Source organism: Acomys russatus, chromosome 5, assembly GCF_903995435.1.
Source record: "Acomys russatus chromosome 5, mAcoRus1.1, whole genome shotgun sequence".
Lineage (NCBI taxonomy): Eukaryota > Metazoa > Chordata > Mammalia > Rodentia > Muridae > Acomys > Acomys russatus.
In genome coordinates this window covers 38,629,295-38,656,495 of record NC_067141.1, presented here as the reverse complement: position 1 = coordinate 38,656,495, position 27,201 = coordinate 38,629,295, and the positions used below count along the sequence as shown (strand labels likewise).

The 27,201-nt window shown below is 43.8% G+C and overlaps 1 protein-coding gene across 1 annotated transcript in view; it reads left to right on the top strand.

The window, feature by feature from the left end:
* Positions 1–27,201, top strand: part of Ostf1 (osteoclast stimulating factor 1) — a 53,250-nt gene that overhangs the window by 14,462 nt on the left and 11,587 nt on the right. Inside the window, exons 2-5 of the mRNA XM_051146219.1 lie at positions 14,383–14,429; positions 23,003–23,053; positions 25,668–25,731; positions 27,086–27,139. Coding sequence (XP_051002176.1) covers positions 14,383–14,429; positions 23,003–23,053; positions 25,668–25,731; positions 27,086–27,139 — 216 coding nt within the window. The remainder of the gene's footprint in view (positions 1–14,382; positions 14,430–23,002; positions 23,054–25,667; positions 25,732–27,085; positions 27,140–27,201) is intronic.

Below are 27,201 nucleotides of genomic sequence, written 5' to 3'. Positions count from 1 at the left end.
GCTGAGCCCAGCTTCCTTTGGGGTCTTTGTAGGGCACGTGGGCTTCAGCTCCCCTTGCTTTGCCATAATGTGCCTTTGTCTCACTTGTTACTTTCAGAAGGGGCACAGGATAAGGGCTTTTCTGCACAGGAGCACATACTAAATGTTTCAGGCTTGGTGGGCTGCGTGAAGTCTGCAGTGACTCTGCATGTAGTGACAGAGCGACCCGGATAGTATGCAAATGACAGCTGTCTGCACTTCTGGACACTGTATTTGAAGTCAGCTCGTTTGCATGCATTGGGAAGTACTATTAAAACTGTAAAGCCACTTAGGTCATGGATCATATTTTAAAAACTAGGCATTGTTGTCCATTGTCAGTCACCTGGCTTCTGCCCCTCGCAGAAGATGGTCCATATAAGTCTCAGAACTGAAATAATTTTCTTCTACTTTTCACCGGTCTCCTCAAACTATTGAGGAGTGTTTAGCAATGATTCTTCCCTTTCTCTGTTATGTAGTCACCCAGGGCATAGTCAGCAAAGAACCTGCCATTTGGGAGTTTTGGCTCCTGTTCTTTGGGACATTTATGTCGTATGTGGAAGAAATGAAAGGAGCCTGCATGCATGATCTTCCAAGAAGTTAAAGTGGCTAAGCTTGCTGAAAGGCACTGCGGAGTAGAAGCAAATGAAACAAAAAACTGACTAGAAAGGCACACTGTTAATAAACAGAACCCTCTTGTCAGGAAAACACTGGCTACTTTGTAAGGAGCCCGCCATCCCTACAGCTGGAGATAAGACTGCAAAGGCTGCTGTCTTCCCTGCTCCTCCTTTCTGGATTGGATAGGGAAGGAGCAGAGGAGGGGTCGTGTTGGAGTAAGAGGAATAAAGAGCAGTGCTCATAATCACTTCTGTTAAATATACAGATTGGTTTGCTGGAACCCAACAATATGAGCATGTGGGACGGGATGTATTTTTCACGTCCATGGCTCCTGCTCATTGCTGTGCTTCAAGTCACATTGATTTTCCTGTGCAAAGATTATAGTCTACCTTTATTTTTGAAGCAGTGGGCTTTTGTGGAATGAAACACATGGAAATCCAAGCCAAGAAATGTGTTCTGAGATAATCTTTCACTGAGGGCCTTGGAGTCCACAAAGCCCCAGGGAGGCCTGTGTTAGGCCCACAGAGCACAGCTGTTTCCTTTCACCTCAGGAGCGGAAAGATGGCTCTGGGTCTTGGATACCATCCCTTAGACTCCTCTGTTTCTTTTCTGAGCAGAACCATCCTGTCTCAGGCGGTGTAGAGACAGCTCAGGAGTTATGTGTGCTTGCCACTCTGGCAGACGACCCAGGTGTAGTTCCCAGCACCTATGTAGGGACAGCTTGTGACTGTAACTCTAGCCCCAGAGAATCTGATGTCCTCCTCTAGCTCCCTAGGATCCTTGCACTCATGTGTACATACCCACGCACAGACATAAAGTGTGTGTAATCAAAAATTAAACACATCTATAATTAAAAACCACAAAAATAACCATCCTGTTTGATCATGCATGGATGATATAATACATGTGCCTGGTAGAAACCATTAATGCTTTCACTTACTCTGAGAATATTTTAAGATAGCAGCACCTTTTTTTTTGTACCTGCAAAGTATGATATAAGATTAATATTGTTACAAGATGTGCAGGGATAAAGATAGAGCAGAGATTAAGGGAAAGTCCAATGAATCCCTGGCCACACCATGAGAGAGAGCCAACCCCTGACACTGTTAATGACACTCTTCTATGCTTGCAAATGGGAGCCTAGCATAGCTGTCCTCTGATAGGCTTCTGCCGGCAAAGAATCAACAGATGCTGAGACTCATAGCCAAACACTTGACGGAGTGCAGGGAGCCTTCTAGAAGAGTTGGGGGAAGGATAGAAGGACTGGAAGGGGATATGAACTCCACAAGAAGACCAACAGCCAACTAACCTCGACCAAGGGGGGCTTGCAGATACTGAAGCACCAACCAAGGACCATGCATGGACTGACTGGACCTAGGCCCCCTACACAGATGTACCTGATGGGCAGCTTGGTGTTCATGTGGGTCCCCTAGTAAGGGGAGCAGGGGCTGTCTCTGGCATGGACTCTCTTGCATGCTTTTGGACCACTTCTTTCTGCAGGGCTGCCTTGCCAGGCCATCGTGCAAGAGGACATGCTCAGTCCTGGTGCATCTTGATGTGCAGGGAGGGGTGGGGGCTCCCCTTTTCTGAGGAGTAAGGGAAGGGGATAGGTAGAAGAGGTAGGGAGGGTGAGGCTGGGATGAGAGGAAGGAGGGAGCTACAATTGGGATGTAAAATGAATAAATAAATTAGAAGAATAATACTGCTTTCATTCTTTTAGGCAAATGTGAAAAATAAATGTATATACTAAGATTATGTTTTTTATAGTTTATTTATGGCTAAGTGACTTTACTTTGAGGACCCTAGAGTTGGTTAGACTATTTGCTTTTGAGGAAGAGGAAGAATATTGTGTTTTTAATGCATAGCTGATTCTTAAAATTAAAAAAAAAAGGAAGAAATATTTCATATTCCTTATAGAGTTTTTCAGCAGATAGCCTGGAGTGTTTTGGGTTTATCTGTTGACCTTGACTTCTAGTAAGACATGTTTTGCTTGAAAGTCTGCCCATAAATATAACTAGAAACATCTGTATACACATATATGCACATACCCATCCCACACACTCAGGAATGCAGAAGTATAAGAAGTTTGTCTCAGCCCTGTACTTCTTTCAGAGCCTGCCTCTCAGCTTTGGCCAACTGGCCAGATGACGTGACCTATATACCAAGATACCTGCTTAAGCAGGCATTGTAGATGGCAGAGGAAACGGTCACACCTAATTTTGGAACCTACCCTAGTAATCAAACAAGGCATGCTATTTGGCTTTACAATTATCTTTTTTTAAAAAAATGTTTATTATTTATATAGTATTCTGCCTGCAGGCCAGAAGAGGACACCAGATCTCATCATAGATGGTTGTGAGCCACCATGTGGTTGCTGGGAATTGAACTCAGGACCTCTGCAAGAGTAGACAGTGCTCTTAACAGCTGAGCCACCTCTCCAGCCTACAATTATCTTAATATTGTAATAATTAACAGTGATTGTGAAGTTGTGAATTTTAAGCCCCTTAATTATTTGAAGAGTGAAAATTATAGGTATAGATTGAGAATTATTGTTGTGAAAACATGATTGCAAATAATCTTGTGGAAGCCATGTGTTCTTTGTGGGGTCATCATCATCACCATCGTCACCATCATCACCACCTCCACCCAGTTAAGTCCAGGAGATGAGACAGTACACACCGCCCCCACCTTCTGCTACACAGGAACCAAGACTTACTATCGCACTGGAAGCCTTGTCATGGGCAATACCTGTGCTAGCTGACCCTGTGTGTTAGGATGAGTTTTACAAAAGCCCTTTTGGGCTAGACTCATGGTATGGAGGAATTATAGTTTCTAGCCCTTTATATGAAGTTCTGAAAACTGGGGGAGGTTGGTACACAACTCAGTGGCTAAAGTACTTGGCACACAGGGATGAGAACCTAAATTTAAACCCCAAGAACCCAGCTATGTATGTGGCCTGAGCACTCCTTCAGGCAGGTGGAAGGTAGAGCCAGAACTCCGAGAAGCTCTCAGGCCGCCAGCCTAGAGTGCATAGTAGAAAGACAGCAGCCCCTTCCTGGAAGGCTTGGCATGGCTCTCTGAATATGACTGCTTTCACAAACATATGCCCATGCTCACACTGTACAGCTGCACATACATACATATGCACATTATACAGAACAAAAGGGGGTCTGCTAGATTGTCTAATATATTTATACTCATAACTTAACTTTTTGAATAGTTTCCTATTTTTTATTATATTACAACATTTCATTCTGTGAAGATGACATTTAGTTTTTGCCAAATATTAATTTTAGCAGTTGCTTGTTTGCTACCAGTATGCCAAGACCTGTGTTTGACATATTCTAAAATATCTATTGAGGCATCCATCCCAGTGAAGAAAAACATTTCACAAAATTACTATTTCAGCTAAGTGTAGAATGCCCTCATCTTTTCTGATCTACTTAATCTTTTGTTATTTCTTAAGACAGTCTCACTGTGTAGCCCAGGGGGCTCTGAATCATGCTTCCTCAGCATCGTACTTGGCTGCTGAGCACAGAAGGATGATAGGCCTGTGCCACCCTGTGTGGCTTTATTTACAGTTTTAAAGCTGCTCATTTAGTTTTGCAATCTATTAATGCTTTCTGACTTGTGGTTTTAAAGTGCCGTGACTCACTGCTCTGGGGACAAGTGAGATAGTAAGGGCAGGTTGCTTAGGTATGTGGTATTTTCTTGTGCAAGAGACAGGGTTCTCTCATTTTGTTCTTTTCCTATGTGGATTAGTCAGAGTTCTAGAATTGCGAGTTAAAATCTCAGTGGTATGTTAAGACTTGTGGAAAATGGATTAATGCTATTGTTGAATAGTTGCTTTAGCTAATTCCTGCGAGCTCTTTGAGACTGTAGGTGGCACTATGTTTCAAATAACATGGTAAAAATTACTGGTTGGGCATCCCTTAATCAAAATGCTTGTTTGTTGTTTTGTTCTCTTTGTTTTGCATTTGAAGTTTTCAGTGGGTGAACACCCCTAATCTGAGCATTCAAAATCCTAAATGTTCTGTAATCCCAGATTTGTTTTTAGAGAAGTCTTAAATTCCCAGCAAGATTGAGTGGAAGGCACAAAGATTTCCTGGCTGCCCCTGGCCAGTCCCTATGCATAGCCTCCGAACTGTCCTTAGCAGTCCCCCCCACCCCCCACCTCCTCCCCCACTGTGTTTTCTCTTGCTGTGACAGAATCTGATGACCAAGGCAACCTGTAGGAGGAAGAGCTTATTTGGCTTATGGTTGCAGGAGGATAAGAGTCTATCATGGTGGGAAAGAATGTAGGCAGAAAGCAGCAAGCATGGCTGCTGGAGCAGGAAGCTGTGAGCTCACATCCTTAATCACCACATAAAGTAGGGAACAAACTGGAAGTGGCTAGGGCTAATCTCACTGCTTACCCCCAAGTGATGTACTTCTTCCCGCAAGACTTTGCTACCTCAGTTCCCCCAAATAACTCCACCAATCAATGACCAAATAGTTGAATGCCCGAGACCATGGGGCCATTTTCACTCAAACCGTCATATTCAACTTTCTAGTTTCCACAGGCTTATGGCCGTCCCATAATGCAATTTAATCTAACTTGAAAAGTCTCCATTGTTTTTCATGCTCTCATCACTGAGTCTCTCCCGAGACTCAAGGCAATTTCTTATTTATAATCCCTCTGTAAAATTAAAAGGCAAGTTAATACTTCCATTGAATAATGGCACAGAATATGCATTACCATTCCAGCCAGGAGGAGTGGGGCATAGTGAAGAAAAACTGAACCAAAGCAAGACCAGAAGACAGCAGGACAAACACCAAAATCCCACAATTCCATGTGCAATGAATGTCTGCTACCTTAATTTTAAAGGACATAGAGGCTCTGCCCCTCCAGTTTTGCTGCTCACAACATGCGTCGTCTCTCTTGAGCAGGTTTCACTCCCTTTGTAACTCTGCTTGGTAGGTATCTTGTGGCTCTAGCATCTCCAGCACCTTGGGCCCCCCTCTGCAACTCAGGCTCCACTTGACAGCTTTACACAGTGGCTTTTCACAGCCTCTTGTCCTCTCGGGGCCTTCGTGAGAGGGTTCTCTTGTTATATACTGACTGGCCTCACCAACTGTCTGAAACCGTGGATGCGCCTTCATTCTTGCAACCTTTGCGCTTCTAAAGCCAGTATCATGTAGATATGGATTACACTGCCAGTCACGCCACCCCACCCCAAGGAAACACTTTAAGCAGATGTTTATTTAGTTGCTTTCTATGAGGAGAAGATGCCTTCTGTGCTCTTCTAGAGTTTGGAAGCTTGGTATGTGGAATTTTGTCCTGAGGTCACCTTCATATTGTTCCAAAGCAGAGCAGGCTTACAGCTGCAAGCCTCTAACATTAGCTTCCTGTGGTTCTTTTTCTGTACAAACTGGACATTTTGCCCTACTTGCTCTTTTTCATTGTAGACTACTTAAAAGTTATCAATAATAGCCAAACCACAGATTCAGTATTGTGCTGTTTTGAAATCTCCTCTGCCAAGGCAATCAATCTACCACATTTTAATTCGGCCTCAGGCAAGTGTTTAGGACAGAGGCAGGACTGGCCTTTAGTCCTGTGTTGTTAAAGTCCTTCTGTCTGAAACCCTGTCAGCTGGCCTTCCCCAGTCCACCCCCCTGCCAGTCCTGCTGTGTTCTAGGTCCCCATGAGGATGGCTCTTTAAGCTCTGCTTATACAATTCAACTGCTTTCAAGCCTAAAGTTCCAAATTCCTCCTAAAAACATGGCCATCTTCTTCACAGCAATAGCCCACTCTCTCTGGTACCAGCTTCTAGGCCAGCAGAGCATAAGAACAGGAAGCAAAAATTTTTTTAGTATTGAGTGGCATGACTCCTTATTCTTTTGTTGTTGTTGTTTTGTTTGAGACAGGGTTTCTCTGTGTAACCTTGGCTGGCCTGGACTCACTTTTGTGGATCAGGCTGGCCTCGAGCTCTCAGAGATCCGCCTGCCTCTGCCTTTCTGAGTGCAGGCGTGAGCCACTGTGTGCAGTTTGACTCCCTATTTCTGACCCTGTTCCTGGACCAGGCTGTAGAAGAAAAAGTGCTATATGTATTGGGTGATGATTTAAAGCATATATTGCCTGGAGAACTCTTAACAAATTATCACAGAAGTAGTATATACACGATCTGGCCCAAGTAGGTATGGAGAGTACAAGCAAGTTACTTTAAGAAGTTTCTCAAACGTCTGTTGTTTTTACTCTTGTTACAAAGCCTTCTGCTCCCAAGCATGCACCGATGGCTTCATGGAGTGCGCCCTGTGGTCCGCTGACTGAGGAAGGGAAGACTAGGGCTTGTTTTGCTTGTTTTGCTGATGGCTCTGTACTAGGTCCCCTTGTTGGGATAGCCATCCAGGCTATTACTACCTTTGGCACTATAACTGTCTTCACAAGGCCATTTCACCTCCATTCTATCAAGCCAGTTGGTTTGGAGGGGGGGGGGATGTGGTAAATCTAGTGGGTTCCACGAGCATGCACCTTCTGTTGCAGTTCGTTGACCATAAAGTGAGTTCCTTGGTCAGAAGCAAAACTATGTGAAATAAAATGATATAGTGGACCGGTGTGATATTTTATGGAAGAGAGAAATGATCAGGACCCCTTCAAACTAAGTTATAACCCAGGGTTGGAGAGTTAATCTACCCTTGCGATAGAACAGTGACGGTGTATTGCTGGCCTTGCCAACTGAAAGCAAATTACTTTTTGTGGTCATTATGCACAGATACATAAAAGAATTTTTTTTTTTTTGCAAAATAAATATTTGCATATCAAGCAGCCTGAAATGTTAACACATTAACAATCTAGTTAAGGAGATCACATATGAGATAGCAGCTGCAATTAGAATTACTACTTGATTAAGTTTTTGCTGGCCAACTGTCATACTCCATGATCCATTTATCTGTCTTCTGCACAGAACAAATAGAGTTAGAGAGACATGGTAGGAACTACCAGCCACGCATCTTTTAAATCCTTGATGGTGATGTTAGTTTCTGTAATCTATTCCAGAATGTAATATTGGATCACTGTTTTTTTTTTCTGCAATGTTGGACTAGCCAGACTGTATTCATAAGCCAGTTGAATAAATCCCCCTTTAATATATGTATTTATTCTATTAGTCTTGTTCATTTAAATAACTATTACACTCACCAACTCTGGCACATTGTTATCACCCACAGACAAATTTATAGTGATATGTGCTCATCATTACAGGACAACACGATCACTTTGCTGCCCTAGAAATTATCTTTGCTTCCCCTTTTCTTCCCTTTGATCTTTGTGTTGTCTCTACAGTTTTCCCCTTGAGATAGGTAGGTAGGTAGATAGATAGATAGATAGATAGATAGATAGATAGATAGATAGATAGAAAATTGGAGTGATTAAAATATGTAGCTGTTCCACATTGATTTTGTTACTTGGTAATATACATTGACGACTGCCCCATTTTTTCATGACTTGCTAACTCATTTCTTTTTATTGCTAATTCCCTGAGCATGTGTTTCTAGGCCAGCCAATTGCTGTAACTTGCAGGATCCATAGCTGGGCATGATTGAGACAAGTTTTCTTGCCTTTTAGCTTGAATAGCACCTACCAGCGCTATGAAACCTAGCATGGAAGGATGAACCTTCCAGGTCAACACCAGCTTGATTTTGCAACGTTCTGTGACTTAAGCATGTGGTATGTTTAGTAATAAGGTCTCACCACCAAGTTCTGGATAAAAACCAAGAACATTGGCAATAGCCTATAATATTTGGGGGTCTATGGGACCTCACTGGCTATTCTGGCCAGTTTTATGCCAACTTGACACAAGCCAGAGTCGTGTGGGGAGAAGGAACATTAATAAAAAAAATCCATCCAGCCCAGTGGCCTGTGGTACATTTTCTTGATTGATGTTGGGTGTGGGAGGGCCCAGTTAGCTCACTATGGGTGGTGCCGGCCCCCTGGGCTGGTGGTCCTGGGAGCTGTAAGAAAGGCTGAGCAAGCCATGAGGAGTCAGCCAGTAAGCAGCACTCCTCCAGAGGCTCCGCATCAGCTCCTGCCTCCGAGTCCCTGCCCTGCTTGAGTTCCTGCTAGGGCTGCCTTCATGACTGGTGTGGAAGTGTAAGAGAAACAAACCCTTGCCCTCAAATTGCTTCTGGTCATAGTGTTATAGAAACCCTAATTAACACAGTAGCCCACAACTCCAAAGGAACTACCTGACGCCTGACACGTGACTTTTTATCTATTGTCCTCTGGTGTCTAGCAGGGCATTGATTCATAGGATAACTTTGTTTTTCACTGTTTTTGTGGATGGGCGTGAGCCAAGTGGATACAGGCATCTGACGCCCCGTAGCCCTTCACTATCAGTAAACAAGATAGACTTGATTTTTTCACTCTGTTTTACAAGTCCTGAGTCATCCCAGTGTTGTTTCAGAGTTCCAGAGGTACAAAGATAAACACTGGAAAAGCCCACACTTCCTTCCCACTGCCCATGAAAGATCCGATCCCCTCCCTTCACTTTCACCCTTCCAAGACCTTGACCTTCATGTTTTGAAGTCTGGGGCCAGCCTTCCTCCAGAGGGAAAGACAACACTTGGTTGTTAGTAGTCTCCTCCTCTCTAGGGGTAGGAGGGAGTTAGTGAGAAAAGGGAAGAGCAAGGCTGGAAAATGAGGCTTCAGAAATAGAGGTTGTGGCTAGCAGTGGTGGCGCTTAGACCTGCTTACCTCAGACACTAGTGGGATCTTCCTGTGGTGCCAATTGACTGCTGCTGGGTTGTCCTAGGCGCAGTCCAGGTTTAAAACAAGGGTTATGCCAAGTCTCTTTCGGGGCCTTCTTTCTGATGAATCCCCATTTGAGGCCAGTTCTGCAGTCTCCCAGCTCCCAGCTCCCTTTGTTGCATGGAACCACCCTTGGGTGAGAAAAATGAACAGAGAGCCTTAGAAAGCATGTGTTATGTGTACAACAGCACAGCTCTTTGACATTTGTGAGTTTGCCTTCCTGAAGTAAATTTGGAATCGATCAGTGTGTGTTCCTGATCCGTTGCTGTGCTCCCTGTTGTTAGATGTCTGTCTATCAGGGTGTCAGCAAGAAACAGAGATTCGATTTCATCCCCGAGACACTGCTGTGAGCCTGCAGCCTAGGGAACACTGCCCAAAGTTAACACGGTATGTCCGAAGCACCAGTGGGTTACATATTGGTATTAATTGTTCTTACAGGCCCTTTGCCCTGAAATTGTGAGAAATCTACTGGTTTTGTGATTCCTTAGTCTCTGGGTGTTTCGTTTACATCTTTTCATTTGTAGTTCACTCGATTTTGAGAAATCCAGCCCTGAGCTTTTTGAACACAAAAAGGATCTTCAAAAGGCTAATGCCGCAGCGTTAGGCAGTGAATAGAGTCCTGTGTCAAAGTGCCTTCTGTGCTTCACAGATAGAATGCTGCTCTGTGCCTAGCTAATTGCTGTTCATCATTTAGTACACATCAAAACTGAAAGAACTTCAGTTCTGCAAATTAGTGATTTGTTCACTTACTCTGTATTTACTTTCAGGTTCTTTAATTTTTATTGAATCTTATCTGAGCCCATTAAGTTGTCATAGTGTTTTGTTTCCAAGATTATACACATCTTTCAAGCTTACCATTCTCAGTAAGGAACTCAAGTTCTATTGTATTTCTTGCTTGTAAGCAGACTGCTTCCTTGTGTGGCCTCTCTTTGGAAAGTTTGAGGTCACTGATGGTAATCTCCACCATCTAAGAACAATCAACTCTGCAGAAAGCCCTTCTTCAGCGGCTCCTCCTTCTCAAGCGGCTCCTCCTCCTTCTCTGGTAGCTCCTCCTCCATCTCCAGTGGCTCCTCCTCCTTCTCTGGTAGCTCCTCCTTCTCCAGCAGCTCCTCCTCCTCCTTCCCTGCCCCATTGTTTTAGCACAACTCTCACTATGTTGAGCCCAGGGCTGGAACTTGCTGTGTTAATTAGTCTGGCGTCAAACTCACAGAGGTCCAAGTGTTGGGATTAAAGGCAGGTACCATCACAACTAGCTTCCACCTTTCTTTTGTGTTTTCTTTCTCCCTAAGGGTTGTGAGGTATGGACAAAGTCTCTACACAAGCAAACTAACAAGAACAAGAAAAATTACACTCATTTCTGTCAGTGAGCTTTCTCTTGATAGAAACAGAGAGACATGGCGCAAGAATATAGATAGCAAAGAGTGGGACCCTCCCTCCCCTGTGTGTGTGTGTGTGTGTGTGCGCGCGCGTGTGTGCCTTGTTTGCAGGGACTTTACCAGCTGAGCCATCTCCCCAGCCCTGTTCAGTTTTTGAGACAGGGCTTCACTGTGGTCCAGGCTGACCTGGATCTTACTGTGTGCAGCTCAGGTGGTCTCACACTCATGGCAGTCCTGCCTTGGCCTCTGAACACTAGCATGAAAGGTATAACCACTATATGCCAGAGAAGTTTTCTGGGAGCACATCAAGTCATGGGGGAATCTGAGATGTTATTTTGTGGTAGGATATTTAGAGGAAAGAACGATGAACTCATCTGCTCAAAATGAGGCATCATTATAATAATGACTAATACACCATGCAGCAGATATTATAATAATGACTAATACACCATGCAGCAGATATGGTATAATGGAAGTTTATTACGGTAAAGGGAGAGGGAAGGGCGCCCATGACACAGAGAAAAAGAGACAGAGAGACGGAAAGAGGGAGTGAAACAGAGAGACAGAGAGAGAGAGAGAGAGAGAGAGAGAGAGAGAGAGAGAGAGAGAGAGAATGGACAAGAAAGAGAGAGCACGAGAGAGGCTGGTGTCTTTTTTACTGAGCACACACCTGGTGTGTACCTGGCGGTGGCAGGTAATGACATCAGAGGTTGCCAGGCCCTTGAAAGGCAGGCTAGTAGGGCCATCTGTATGCTGAGAGATATGGTTGCTATTTTTACACATTATAAATGTTGTATGCATTTAGTAAAAGGAATGTAAACAGCAATGTAAATTAGAATGTGAAGGTGTGGTTGTGTGTGGATGTGTGAGCTTGTGCCTGCAGGTGTCTGTGTGTGTGTGTGTGTGTGTGTGTGTGTGTGTGTGTGTGTGTGTGAGGCCAGAGGTCAACACTGAGAGTTGTCCTCCGTTGCTCTCTACTTCATGTTTTGAGACAGAGTCTCTCACTGAACTTGGAGCTTCCAGATTTGGCTAGGCTAACTGGCCAATTAGCTTCAGGAATCTGCCTGCCTCTTTCTCTCTGTTACTGTTCTGAGATTACCGAAACAGGCCACCACAGCCAGCCGTTTACATGAATGCCTAGATGTTGCATATGACCCTGGTGACCCGCCAGCCAAAAATGAAGGCACCGAGACCTTTTAATATTTCAAAGCTTAGGCTTTAGCAGGGTAGACTCTCAGCTGGCTCATTTAAGTTAACCTGACCGTCGATGTCCGAGCTCTGTGCTGCCACCTGCAGCCATGTTGGTGTCCATGGGCCAGGCTGTCACTGGACATCATATTGGTGTTTGTGGTCTGTGCTGCCTCAAAAGCCATGTTGATGTCTATGGCCTGTGTTGCCTCCAAGAGCTTTGATGGTGTCCATGGCCTGTGTTGATGTCCACAGTCTGTATTGCCATTGGAGACCATGGTGAGTCGAGGCACATGCTGACAGAGACCATGTGAATATCTGTGGTCCGTGCTGTAGCCAGAACCCATGTGGAAGTCCGTGATCTGTGCAAGCGCTATCTGTAAAGGGTAAGGAAGCTTCTTTTGCAGTGGTATGGATGACTGCAGTCTCATAGTTGAGCAGGGAACATAGAAGGCTTCTGTGACAACCCCTACTCATACCCCCTGAAAAAAGTAGCAGCCCAAACAAAACATCATTGACAATAACACCTAAAAAGTGATAAGGATGCTGAAGTGTACTCTTTACAATTGATGGCTTCTGGCGGGGGTGGGGAAAGACAGTTTTCTTTAAGGGTCTGGCCACCGTGAGTTTGACCATGCTCTAGTGATTATATAGTATGTAAGTAACACAGATTGGACTTTTTTTGGGGGGGATAGAAAGAGGTCACAAGGGTAGGGGGAACAGACACAAGGTGGGAGGATTGGGAAATGAGTGTGATGGGATACATTATGTGAAATTCCTAAATAATCAATACAAATAGGTTGGGGCGGGGTGGGGGGTAAATAATATTAAGATTCAGTCCCTTAGTCCCACGAGCCATATTTTATGTGTCCTTTGTCTGTGTGTGAGTAACACAAACAGCTTTTCTGCGCCTGTGTGGAATTCCACTGGATAGTGGTGTTCTCCCGCTGCTGGTTTGCAGGCTGTTCGGAGCACAGGCTTCTGAGATTTCCTTTCTCACCCGGTCTTCATTCTACAGCAGGGGTTGCTCAGAGCCTCTTATGTGCAGAGCTCTGTGCTGTGCACTTGGAGGTCTGTTGATGAAAAATTTAAAATAGATCTTCATTATGCCACACTGTATCCAAGGTTAAAAAAAAAAACTCTCCCAGTCAGCATTCATGTAGTTACAAACTGTGTATTACATCATGTTGTTGTATTATAAAATATGATCAAATAGCAACAAAGAAAGTATAAGATAAAAATATAAATTTTACAACAAGCTTCCTTTTCTTCCTTGGAGGCCAGTTTTCAATGAGACTTGGTTTGGATGTCGTCTCTAAAGGATCTTCCGGAGCATGGACCTAACTGTTATCAGCCTCTAAGTAGATGGTCCTTCTATTTTGATCTTTCTTAACCCATTTGTGTTGTAAAGCAAGCACACCTCTTTGCTCTCTGTAGGCCCTATACAGCTTAATTTGTATTAATTTTGTGAACTTACAGTTATACTATATGCACTGTAGCTGCTGCGAAATTGAACAAGTTGGGGCCCTTTCCTTCAGTTGTACCAGGCCAGTGCAAGTGATCCAGAGTGCTCGGGACATGTGGAATGGGGGTGACACTGCTCTTACATGTTTCTTTTCTTTTCCTCCATTTTTTTGTCCTTTTGGAAAGATAAAGTCCAAATTGGCTGATTTAAGAACTTTAAGAACATTTAGATTGTCTTTCATAATTTGTGTTAAGATGTTCAACATTATCTATCTATCTATCTTTCTATCATCTTTCGAGACAGAGTCTCTCTATGTAGTCCTGAGTGGCCTGGAACTTGCTATGTTGACCAGTGTGACCTTAAACTCATAGAGATCCTCCTGCCTCCACCTCCTGAGTGCTGAGATACAGGTGTATACCACCATGCCTTGCCTGGATAATTACCTGTAAAGATTAATTTTATTATTCACTTATTTGTGAGGTGTGTGTATGTGGGCTGCATATATGCAGGTTCCTACAGAGACCAGAAGAGGGCATTTGATCCCCCTGGAACTGGAGTTACAGGCAGCTGTGATCTGCCTGCAGGGGATCTGTATTGGGTCTTCTGAAAGAGAGACAAACGGTTTTAGCTAATGAGCCATCTCGCTAGCTCCCTCAGCTCCTTACCTTTATATTTTTACTATTAGAAGGACTGTCTATACTTAGGGCAGAAGTGCAGTGTGAGTCTGTAATTTCTGTCAAAGAAAGCCATCCCCAGAGACATGTTCCATTCATTTAGCTAAAGATACATCCAGTGGGAGAAAAGGTGCTTCCTCTAAAGTAACATTCCCAAATAGACTTTTAATTCGAGAATCCTAACAGGGAAAAACCAATAACTACCGAGAATAAAGTTAGAAATAAAAGAATTGATCATATTTTTTTTCCTTCTTCTTTTAGGGCAAGTTAAAGTCTTCAGAGCTCTGTACACATTTGAACCCAGGACTGTAAGTATTCTGACTTAAACTGTAAGATTGACACAGCAATGTAAGGTGACTTTAGTTAGACTCCTGTTCTGACCTAAATAGTCTGCACTTTCTGCCATGGCTGTAAGTAATTCACAGGATGAGTGTTGAGTCTGTCCCCACTGCTCTCCTTGGTGACTGGAGCTAAACCCAGGTTGATTTGCATGGCCTGAGTTTGAATGTCATAGACTCCCTCACCTTGTATGTGGTGACATCTGTTTTCTATTCACCCAGTGGTCTACATACAGGAATACTTATAAACTTCAGAGACCCAATCTCCCAGCCTTCCTGTGAACCACACACCAACTTCCCTTTCCTTTGCCTTGACCCTCTTCTTCGAACTTTTGCCAGCCTCCTGGAGCATTTCGTTCATAGCTCTTCTGTAAGTGTTTTCCCATTGCTGTGGTTTCTGGGGTCCACCCACCCACTCATAGTTTATTGGGCCCCTGTTCTGTGCCACATTCTGCATGAGGCCATGAGGATTGTGCAGCAACAGCTAAGTGTGAATGAGTCAGCAAGCACCATTCCTCCATGATTACTCAAGGCTCCTGCTTGAGTTCCTGTCCTGATTTCCCGCAGTGATAGAAACAGAAGCCACACCAGCCCTTTTCCCCCTCTAAGCTGCGTTTGGTCAGAGTGTTTTATGACAGGAACAGGAAGGAAGCCGGAACACCCTCCTTTGGTTTCTCCATAGCGCCCGTCCGCGCAGTCACATTGTTTGTACATCTCTCCCACTCTGAGTACTGTCAGTGTCACCAGGCCGAGGCCTGCGGGGAGATCACCATCTGCCGTCTCCTAAACCTGGAGGCCCAGCTCCTCATGGGAGTAAACGTGGGGATACTGCTTGCTGCTCTACACTACAGCCCTCCTGCAAGTCTAACAGAAGATTGCTATTTGAGATCCATCACTTGGTGATCATCAGCCAGTGGTAGGGATTAATAGGCAGCCCAAGTCTTGCATACTCAGATGAGCTCTCCTCAGACCTCAGAAACAGCTTCTGGGGCACAGGGGCCAGTTACTCTAACCATAGGAGGTGATGGTGGGCTATGGGTTGAGTGTTTGTGGAGGGTACTGATGCTGTGGCATCACGGATCTGAAACTTTAGCCATAGACATACAATTCCTCATAACCCTGGAAGTCCCAGACCAAGTTGTCTTCAGGGCTGGTCCCTTCTGAGCCCATTGCAGTGGCTTCTCCTCCCCCTGTCCTCACGTGGCTTCTCCTTGGGTATGTCTATGTTCCAATCTCTTCATGCACACCAGTTGTGTTGGACTGGGGTCTGCCTTGAAGCCCTCATTGTATCTTAATCATCTCAACAAAGACCCCGTCTTTGAGGACAGTCACGTTCTGAAGACCTGGGAGTTAGGACAGCAGCCTAAGAATTGGGAGGAAGCACAGAGGGCCATGACAGCTACTTACCTTGAGCCCAGAGTCATCTATAACTCTGCTTACTGAGACAGTTTCTGATGGGATCAGGATAACCGAGGGAAGATAATTAGGGAGGAGGGCACAGAGCATCAGTTTTCCAGGGCCGACCAAACAAGTTTAAGGCTACACAAGCCTGCTCAAGAATGAGATCTCTGTCCCTGAGGGTAGAGACTGAAGTGATTCTGGACACTTCCTCTCTCTTCCCAGGGATCCTGAGCTGAGTCATTGGTGTCCTTTCTCACCGACCTCCTCTCCCAGTGTGGCTCCTCCTGACTTTTGGTCTTTCCTCACTCTCAGTATGACTCAATGACTTCTCTATTCTGTGTTCCCTGCTAGGTTAATGTTTCCAGTTTGTGGCTTTGGTCCACCACCTGCTTCGCATCTGTATTTCACTATGTGGTCTTCTATGGTCTAGCTCTTGTTTCCGGTGCTTGTGGCTGCTGCCTCTCGTCCTTCTTGTATCACCGAGAAGATTCTCAGTAGAGCCCATCTCTGTACCTGTTCTGGACCCAGGGTGTAGCCACCTCTATGCTCATGTGAACTGCTTGCCCTTCCATGCATACTGCTCTGGGCATCACTAGAAGTGTGTACCTCTTTTACTGTGACCTGCTCAGGCACAATGCTGTACAGACAGGTGCTCTCTGGGGAGCAGAACCCAGGTTCAGAACCTGTGATGGGCTTTCTGATTTGTTCTGCCTCCTTCGCTGCTTTATGACCTGGAGATTACTTAGCCATTGTCTCTGTTGCTTCTATTGGTTTTAGCGAGAACTATAATAATGTAAAAGCAACAGCAGCTGGAATAGTCACTATTGCCAAGGAGTGCTGGGAGCTATATTGATAGACATTAGTAAATATTTTCTTTTGGCTGATATATTGATTACTAATTTACCTACATTTCTTCCCTGGAGAGAGTTTCTGCATGCTGTTTTCTAAAGCCTTAGTCATTACTGAATATTACAGGAGAAGATACATATTAGTTCATTAGGTAATTTAAAAATATTCTGTTTTTAAACTGTGCCTTTAGTTTTTGATATGCTGCCATTCACATCTTGTGATGTCACACTCCTCTATGTTCTCCCTTCCATCAGCCTAGATACAGGAGACCACCAGCTCACACAGTTACAACTGTTGTGAAATATTGACCATTCTCCCAGACAGTCGCTTACTTTTGTGCGTGAATGAACCTGGCTCTTGGACAGTGTTGGAGCATAGTTTGTTTCCCTGTGACAGGCATTCATCATATTTGTGGGGACACATAATACACTGAGCACTTAGCATGCCGTGCACCAGACACACACACCATATACCATGACACAAGGACACCACAGCACAGCACACAGGCTATTCAGCACATTGTGTGGCACACAGATCAGTGCATGCTCAGCAGACTACACATTGAATATATAGCATGCGCAGCACACCGTTCTCTCAGCATACAGTCAGCCTGCCCAGGGCACAGCACTCTGAGAACACAGCACATTGAGGTCATAGCACACATTATACTCAGCACGCCGAGTTCACAGCACGCTACAGAACACACTGAGCATACAGCTGAGTGCATAGCACACCTCGTACACAGCGCACCACAAGCTCTGCGTTCTGAGCACACTGCTCAGTACACTTGAGGTCACAGTACTCCATGTCCTTTGGCACTCTGTGTTTGACATACCAAGTATACAGCGCACCACATGCACAGTATGCCGCGTGCAGAACACATTATGCTTTATAGCACACCAGCCACCTCTTTAAGGCATGGTGGCCTGGAAATAGGAAAGGCTGAGCTGGAAGCTATGGGCCGTTTGCTTGCATATACAGCAGCTGAGAGGGCCGTGGTCCTGATATTAGCAACTGTTATAACCCCAGGAGACAGTAAGACAGTGAGGAGAGTGACAGCCAGCCCCAGTTTTGGTAATGCATTGGCTAGGTAAAGCAAAACATTCGTGGCTGTGATTATCTTGCTTCAATGAAAGATATTTCTATTTTCACGCAGCTCTCCTTGATTCTAACTCTCCCCCAGCTCCCATTTGAATGCAGTGTCACACAGAGACCTGCCTGGACTGGTTGGACCAGTGTAAAAGCATGTTGGTGGGGAGAAACAGTGGGCCTGAGGAGTGTTGCTTTCTGAAGGAAAACCAGGTGGACCTGCTTCATCCTACGAGGCTTGCTAGGTTGCTCTAGATGACATGTGGGTGAGGGCTAGAATGGAGATCCAAAAGCTGAGGCAGGATCCCAGCCATGCTGGTCACTGTGATCTTCTGCCTGTCTGTATCCACTTGCTAAGTAGAGATACCCAAGCCCCAGCTCTGCCTAGTAGGTTTTTCCAAGGACTAAGTGAGGCCAAGTGTACTTTGCATGGGAAAGAGAGTGTTTTCAATATTGCTGCCCTGCATTATTGAGGAAGCAGAATGAGGAATATTTTCTAAAACTATCAATGTTGAACTAGGTCATGACACTATGTTGACCAGTAATGGCAATGTGTGATGTTTCTGTGAGAGAAAACATGAGCTGCGGTTTGGATTTGTCACTCCATAGTCTTGAATATCACATGTATGTGACAATCTTATCTTTAATATGACAATAAAGAATGGCCTTACTTCTTAGTGTTGTAAAAAAAAGTACACTAGTATTTGCAAAGGTCCAGACCAGTGCCCAGCACATGAGTAGATACTATAAGATATTAAATGAAAACATTTCAAGGAAAATTTATTTTTCCTTTTGATTAATTTATGTTATCTTTAGGTTACTAAGTCTAAAAAAGTTTAGAAGTATATCACGGTTTTCCTTTTTTTTTTTTTTTTTTTTTTTGGTTTTTTGAGACAGGGTTTCTCTGTGTAACCTTGGCTGTCCTGGACTCACTTTGTAGACCAGGCTGGCCTCGAACTCAGAGCGATCAGCCTGCCTCTGCCTCCCGAGTGCTGGGATTAAAGGCGTGTGCCACCACCGCCCGGCTATATCACAGTTTTTCTAAGCTTTTCAAAAACCATGTATTTGCATTAACCAATAAAATTACTGCCTTGGAACTCTGTTACCCGGAATATATAGAACAAGAATGTGAATGCCCATTTGCACTCACTATTGTAGCACCAGTCGTGGCTTGTTTCCTGTGGCTTTTGCTTTGCTAGAGACAGTGCTTGTCTCTGCACTCAGGCTGCCCTTGAGCTTAGAGCAGCTCTCCTGAGTCACCATGCCTAGCTCACTTCTTTTTCCTAATACCTTGTAGTTCTTCAAGGAGAGGATAAGAGATTGTGGCTAAAAACCAGAGAGCAAGCTGGATGTGATGGCGTGCTCTTGGTGTCATTGGGTCACTGCACTCCCACTTCTGTTCCATGACTGCAATGCCGGGAATGTAAAAGTAGATCCCCATTGGACAGTTTCCATCTAGTGATGTTATGGATTCTTAATGGAAATTGTGATTCTCTTAGGGAACGTCTGAGTTTTAAGCCACAGTTACGTTATTGACTCTACTGTCCCCAGCAGTGTTAAGAATTTCATAAACCACTCCATAGCCAGGTTAGGAAAGCCCATCCCTTTATTTTGTCCTTTTGGAAGAAACTATGTTGGCAGCATTGTACTTGAGGGTTATTAAAAGAGAATAAACTATAAAAACCAATGAAATGGCTAGACCTTTTTCTCTGACTGATTGGCTTCTTGTTACTTCATTTGAACAGCAAACCTGACTGCGAGGAGGGTTGCTGCATTTGGGGGTGAGGGTAGCGGAGCACTACTGCAGTCACCCCTGTAGAACAGCCACTGTTTGTTTAAAGCCGGTTCAGCAGTGTGAAGTCTTCAGATGACTCAGCTTAGTGACATTGCCACTAAATACAAGAACTACTCAAAAGGTGCTGAGCGTTTTGAGTATAATTGTTTTTGAAACTGGGGTAAAGCTCACACAACGTAGAATTAGCCATTTTAAAGCAGACAGTTGTGTGGGACTATTACAGTTACTGTGGTGAACACCACTTCCTTTACCAGGTTCCACAACCCCATCACCCCGAGTACAGCACTGTGCCCAGGGAGTGGCCGCTTCTCGTTCCCAGCTCATTTCTCAGTTCATACGGAGAAGTAACCAGAGATCCGATGTGTGTGCTTATGTTCCACACGTGCTCCTTGTGTGTTGTAGGCTATTTATTTGGCAATGATATTTTTTATGGGTTTTTGTTTGTGTCGGGTGAGTGATTTTTGCTAATGATGGGAATTTAGGCAGACCTGACTTTTGAAGGAGTCTAAAGCGACAGGGAAAGATGGCTCCTTGGCTTCTCTGAAAGCACTGACTGAAGAGGGCTCTCCAGGAGCCGTGAATAGACAGGGACAGGAAATGGCCCAGGACATCTGTAATGTGCATCAGGGACATCCATCCCTTGTAGAAGTGCGGTCACAGTAGACGCAGCTGCAGTTCACAGCTGCCCCTGTCTTAGGGTTTTATTGCTAGGAAGAGACACCATGACCATGGCAACTCCTTTTGGTTTTCAAGACAGGGTTTCTCTGTGTAGCCTTGGCTGTGCTGGACTCACTTTGTAGGCCAGGCTGGCCGTGAACTCACAGCAATCCGCCTGCCTCTGCCTCCCGAGTGCTGGGATTAAAGGCATGTGCCACCACGCCCGGCTCATGGCAACTCTTGTAAAGGAAAACCTTTAATTGGGGCTGCCTTACAGTTTCAGGGGTTCAGTCCATTATCATCGTGGAAAGAAGCATGGAAGCGTGCAGGCAGACACGGTGCTGGGGAAGGAGCTGAGAGTTCTGCATCCTGATCTGCAGGCAGCAGAAGCAGACTGTGTGTCACACTGGCATAGCTTGAGTATAGCCCCACAGTGACACACTTTCTTCAACAAGGCCATGCATCCTCTAACAAGGCCGTACTTCCTAATTGTGTCACTCCTTAGGGGCCAAGCATTCTAGCACACGAGTCTTTGAGGGCCATTCCTGTTCAGACGAGGACAGCTCCCCTACCCCCTTTTCTATGTTCCTTCTTCCTTTCCATGTCTTGGTACCTTCTTAGGGGAGATGCAGTCAAGTGGTGATAAAATGCCAAAGTAATGCTCTGAGATGGCCACTGTGTTCAGCTGCCATGCTGTGGTGACAAATGTGGGACTCTTAAGTGTCTCTGAGAAGATCTCGTTTGCAGCTAGCTTTAACAGAAATTGTTTCTTTAATCACGTGTTATGACTGTGGCATATTGGAAGTAATATTGGTCATCCATCTTCAAAACAATAGCTAGAGAAAAACCTCAGAAGTCTTTTATATCTGTCCCTCTGCACATTATTTCAAATGAAGTTACAGTGTGCTTCCTCAGGTCCAGTGGGCTTAACTCATTTTGTATAGCTTCTGCTGTGAATCTAGTCTCTGTAAATCAAAGTGTAAAGATAATAAATGCTTTAGGAAGTTGCCTTTAAAGGAAGTCAGCCATTTTGGGGGACAACATAAGTCACCATTCACTAATTTTTATGTCTGAGTGCATCTTTTACCTGACTTCATACTGCGGTTGCTTCAAGCCTGAAGCAGTTGATAACAGTCTTTGTTTATAGTCAAGGGAAAACAGCAGCTATAATAGTGTAGATCCATCTTGAATGAAATCCATCACTAGGGTAGAGTCATATATGCTCATCCCAGTCTGCTCCAGAGAGGAGGCAAACACTTGGAGAAATGAATGGAGGAAAACATTTGTTTTACTGGTATAATTTTTGTTTTATTTGTTTGCTTGTTTTTGGTTTTTCAGGGGTTCTCTATGTAGCTTTGGCTGTAGTCCAGGCTGGCCTCAAACTCAAAAAGATCTGCGTGCCTCTGCCTCCCAAGTGCTGGTATTAAAGGTGTGTGCCACCACTGCCCAGCTTATATAATTTTTACTATGTGTGTGGAATAGGGAGAAATAACAAGTCTTTTTTTTTTTTTTTTAGATGGGGTTTCTCCGTGTAACCCTTTGATACTATTTTTTTTTTCTTCAAGGTCTTTTTTTTTTAAAGATTTATTTATTATGTATACAGTATGCATCAGATCACATTATAGATGGTTGTGAGCCACCATGTGGTTGCTAGAAATTGAACTCAGGACCTCTGGAAGAGCAGTCAGTGCTTTTAACCCCTGAGCCATCTCTCCAGCCCAACAAGTCTTTTTTTTTTTTTAAAGATATTTTCCTACTAGTATTATACAGTGTACTTGGATACAGCAGCAAATTTCTGTGCATAATTTACGCACAATCAGCATCTCATCCTGTGTTGGTGCTTGGTATTTTTTAGCCTAGTGATGTAAGCATCTCTGTCCGTAGCTGCGATTCTCTTTGTACTTCCTGTACAAACTCATCGTGGTATCTAGGTACACATCCACTAACCAGATGTGTAAGCTGTTGGCTTCTTGGAGAGGGAGGCACTAGCTATGCAGTGAGCGCCTAGAGTTGCTAGCATTTCTTGGTGGCCACAGTTATTGCTTGTGTACTTTAGCTCTTTAGGCTGTAATGGCTGAGTTACTTATTAATACTCATGATCAGCCAGGCAGTGGTGGCGCACGGCTGTAACCCAGCACTCGGGGAGGCAGAGGCAGGAGGATGTCTGTGAGTTTAAAGCCAGCTTGGTCTACAAAGGGAGTCTAGGACAGTCAGGGCTGCACAGAGAAACTCTGTTTTGAAAAACCAGAAAACCCCCAAAACCAAAAACCGAAAAAACTCATGTACAAGAAATAATCACAAGACCACATAATAGTTTTCTGAAAATAGGCAAATGTAAGTAACAATGTTTTCCTGGTTTAAATTTAGACATTTATCCATGTATGTGTGCATATATCACATTATGTATGTATATCATCTACCATAGTTTCTAAGGAGGAAAAGTTTTACCAGTGCTCTATGTAGCTGTGAAAATCTTTTGTGATGGAAGAACATAAAAGGTGTTAGGAACACTTATTTGTTCTATATACAATTCTTTGATAGCATTTATCACAGGACAAATCCAGCTTTAGAGTTCAAGTGTTAACTTGCTGTAATATTTTGTTGTGTGGTTTATTTGTTAATGTTAATATAGAAGTAATATTGTCTATAAGAACACTTTAGGAATCAAAATTACAAAATGAAAGTAATAGCTATGTTCTAATATCGGAAACATTTCACAGTGTCAACTTTTTTGTGTGTTTTTTTTTTTTAGCCAGATGAATTATACTTTGAAGAAGGAGATATTATCTACATCACTGACATGGTAAGGCTCGCTAGTATTCTGTACTACTAGGTACATGTTAAAGGTATATTAACATAGTGCTAGGCTGTTTTATGTAGTCATAATATTATGGATTATTTTAAATGTATATTTACATAGAATATATGCAAAATCTCGCTTTTTGACATATCATAGAAAGTAGTTGTTTTATTCATCAATAGGGAATAGTTGAATTAGTTTTGTTATGGCCACAGATGGAACTCTGCAGACATACAAAGAAACAAGGATATCTCTTAAATTCAATTCTGATGTAATTCAAGTGGCATAAAGCAAGATAAAAATGCCCACCCTTATTATACCTTACTTGTCTAAGGAAGGGTGGGGTACTATAAATATGCCTCTATTTTCTTACATTGAAAATAAAGAAAAACTTGCAAAATATGACTTAAAAATCAGTTTTCCCTATATAAAGAAAGGGAAAATAGATTTTTAAAAATTTTACTTATTTTTATTTTATGTGCATTGTATGTCTATGGGTGTCAGATTTTGGAGTTACAGACAGTTGTGAGCTGCCATGTGGGTGCTGAGAATTGAACCCCGGTCCTCTGGAACAGCAGTCAGTGCTCCCAACTGCTGAACCATCTCTCCAGCCTGGAAAATAAATTTTTAAAGTTATGATTTGTTTTGAAGATTTGACTTTGCGATCATATAAACTTTTATGTGGCTATAAATTAAACAATAAAAAGCAGTCCCTAAAAATTAAGAATGAATCAGATGACTTTAATCATACTCTGGCAGGTATCCTAGCTACACAGAAAGGAAGTATTCTCAGGAAGACTTGGCAGTTTGATTAAACATCCCTAGTGACTATACCAGACAAAACAGAGCTGCCAACAAAAAAATAAATGAATGAATGAACGGAGTACCCCCCTTGACAGACATCTGCTCTGAGGCTATGGTGTGCCTGGCTTTTGAGGGCACATGAGTCATTAGGTCGCTAATGTCCACTGTGGGCTCTTCAGTGTGGGAGGAGGGTGCGCAGATGTCAGTCAGTAAAATGGAGTAGAAACATAGGAGACCTTCATTTGAATTGGAAAAACATCACATTTTATCTTTGAAGGGGCCCTAGGAAAGGGACAACCCAGTAATAATCTATTGCTGTCTTGGAAGTAACAAGGCCCGTTTGAGAAATGGTTAGTACCAGCTATAGGACATTAAATGTACAAGGTAAACTGGCTGTCTTGTGACAGCAATACAAGGGCCATACCAGCACGATGAGGAAACCATTATACACTGCCCAGAGATGGGGCAGTTTGAGCGTCAATCAGGGCAACAGTGCTCAAGCATTGAAACGCCGTTTTAAGTTTATGGTTTCTTACTGTTACCTCAAAACAGGCCCCACTGATACTGTGAGGGAATGCTCCACAACTGTGGTGATTGTTCTGACCACTGCTAAGGGAAGGAGTCAGTAGTGAGTCTGTCCTTTCTTCCTGAACTTTACCGCGAATGACCTGAGAGCTGGTAAGGGAAAGTTACTCTTTGAAGAGATAGGATACTTATTTAAATGGAAAAAATTCCCATTCTGCAACCTCTGTGGCTGTTACAGCAGCTGCCATTCCTACAGAGGCAGCCTTGCCTTGTGTGCTCTCTGATGGTGGGAAAATCAGTACCAGCCGTGCAGTAGCCTTCCCTAAAACATGCGCCTGAATCTGCTTATGTTTTCAGAACTCAACAGCAACTCGTGAGTAATGTACAAAGCCAGGGGACGTGTTTAATGATAGCAGAGGTGTTCACCAGGCAAAATCCAGACTGTTTCAATTTCTACAGAAGAAATAAATCTTTTCTTCAAGTGTGTGTGTGTGTGTGTGTGTGTGTGTGTGTGTGTGTGTGTATCACATATCAAGAGCTAAAAGCAAAAAACAAAAGCAACAAAGAAAAGACTGGAGAAGGAGCCTGTAGATTAAAGGAGATGTAAGGGGGAAATTACTTGCACTACATGGTCCTTATTAGAAATCCCAAAGCGTGAGCCATTAGGGATTTTGGCTTTTGACTTAGCTATTTGATGATGTCATTGGGGGAAAAGTCTGAAACGGTGATAATGGTGTCACAGTTGACTTTGAAAATTTGTTTATCTTTCAGATGCACATTCTAGTTTTTCAGAGTAAAAATTACACCACCTACCAGTCACCCCAGTAACCCAGAGGGAAAAAGGGTGGGTGGTGTGGAGTGGTCACAAGCAGTGAGTCACACCGTTAGCAGATGGCTTACTTATCACATTGTTCTTTCTGCTTCTGTATAGGTGTGAACTTTTCTATAATAAATAGTTACCCAAAAATGAAGATAAAACAAGGAAGAGAATTTCAGAAAAAACATAAAAGTATATTAAAGAAGAGATGTTAAAGTCTGGCCATTTAAATTCTGCAGCTATAATCTAACCTCATGTTTTCCCCCTTCGTTCACCTGCTCTGGTTTGTCTCATTGAAGTTCTGTGATGCGTACATGATGTGAATGGGAGATGCCTGTGTGCTTATGTTCTGGATAAGAGAACTGGATGCAGATGGCAAGGGTTTGAGGATGCTGATAACAGGGAGGTGCAGTTGGGGCCCCAAATGGTTTCCGATACAATTACATGCTGACTCCCTTCTTCTCTTGGCAGAGTGATGCCAGCTGGTGGAAAGGGACGTGCAAAGGCAGAACAGGACTGATCCCGAGCAACTATGGTAAGTGGCCAGCTGCACTGTGAGCGTCCTGTTTATAAGATGGTTATGTACACCAGCTGTGCCCAGGCCTAACTCATCGCTTATGACAATTCATGTAACAAGGAAAAAACCACAGTTACTAGGGAAACACTGGATCTACGCCTTCTGCTCTTAATCTTTTTATTTATTTATTTATTTTTTTAATGTCCTTGAACTCCAGATCACAAATTGTTCCTCTGGTTTGTGGTGAAGAATTATTACTTTGTTAACTGACACATGGGCTAGTTATGTCGGAGCTGCTTGTCCTTATTAAGATGTGACCCCTTTGTAAAATTATTCTAATATTTCTAGTGGAAAGATGGGCAAAATAGGCAAAAGCACATAAGTAGAAACTAGCAGAGTAAAGTTAACAAGGCACAGGATTAGTAAACAAGGGTCCTGAATTTTAGTCTTTTTCTTCCGCTTAGTAGCAGTGCAGTAGTAAAGACACCCAGAGTAATGCCTCTGAGATTTGATTCCACATCCGAATAGTGAGTGTACTGAATTTAGGTCACTATAGGACTGACAGCGCCAGCATCAGGCACTGGTTCCCAAATGTCAGAGGATGCCCTTTAGAGGCGTGGAGGCTGTGGCCAGTCCTAGCTCAGGAGCCCTGCATGCTCTGGCCTTCATGTGGTTCTGTTCCTTTGAAGTCCCACATATCTTCCCACCGTGATGCATTTCCAGCCTTGGCCGTAGATACTGAGGGGAGGAAGTGGACAGAAAGAGTGTCTGTGCCAGTCCTCTTAGGGCAGGAGGCGTGGACCTGAGGTGACCCTGGAGCAGCAGGCTTCCTCTGGGCACTCCTACTCATTTTAGGGCCACAGTGGAAAGAAGGTAGGCGGCTGCTGTGTGAATGCAGACAGTGCTGCTGAGCTGTCCTTGGCCCCTGCTGCTCCCCGCCCCCACCCCCCAGAATGGAATCCGAATTAGCATCAGGTATCCTCAAAGCAAAGGGGTTTCACAGATGCTTATGTCATTTACAGCTGTTTCTTTATTAAATACTTGAGTAAATTTGGTGTTTGGTTCAGGGATCTGTTCGCTCTTGGTTCCTTCTCTGTTAATGGCTGTGCTTGCTGCTGCTGTTTATGCTCGCAGTTAATTGCTGTGTTCCTGCCTTACTGCTTGGCTCGGTTTCATTTAACATAGAATCCAGCCTCCTTTCAAGGAAGTGCTATCAGTTATTTTCTGTTACTTCTAATCTACATTAAGTAAGTAATTAAGCTGTTGTGTCTGAGGCCCAGGCCATGAAGCTGGGTGCCCATGGGGCATGACCAACTCCCATTAATCATTGAGTGACCTCAGTAGTGGGCTTGTTTCTTTGTTTTCAATCTAGTTGCTGAGCAAGCAGAATCCATTGACAATCCACTGCATGAGGCTGCAAAAAGAGGTAGGTTTGATTCTCTTTTTCTTTTTGATAGAGGATATGGCATATTAAAATGCATAGGCTTT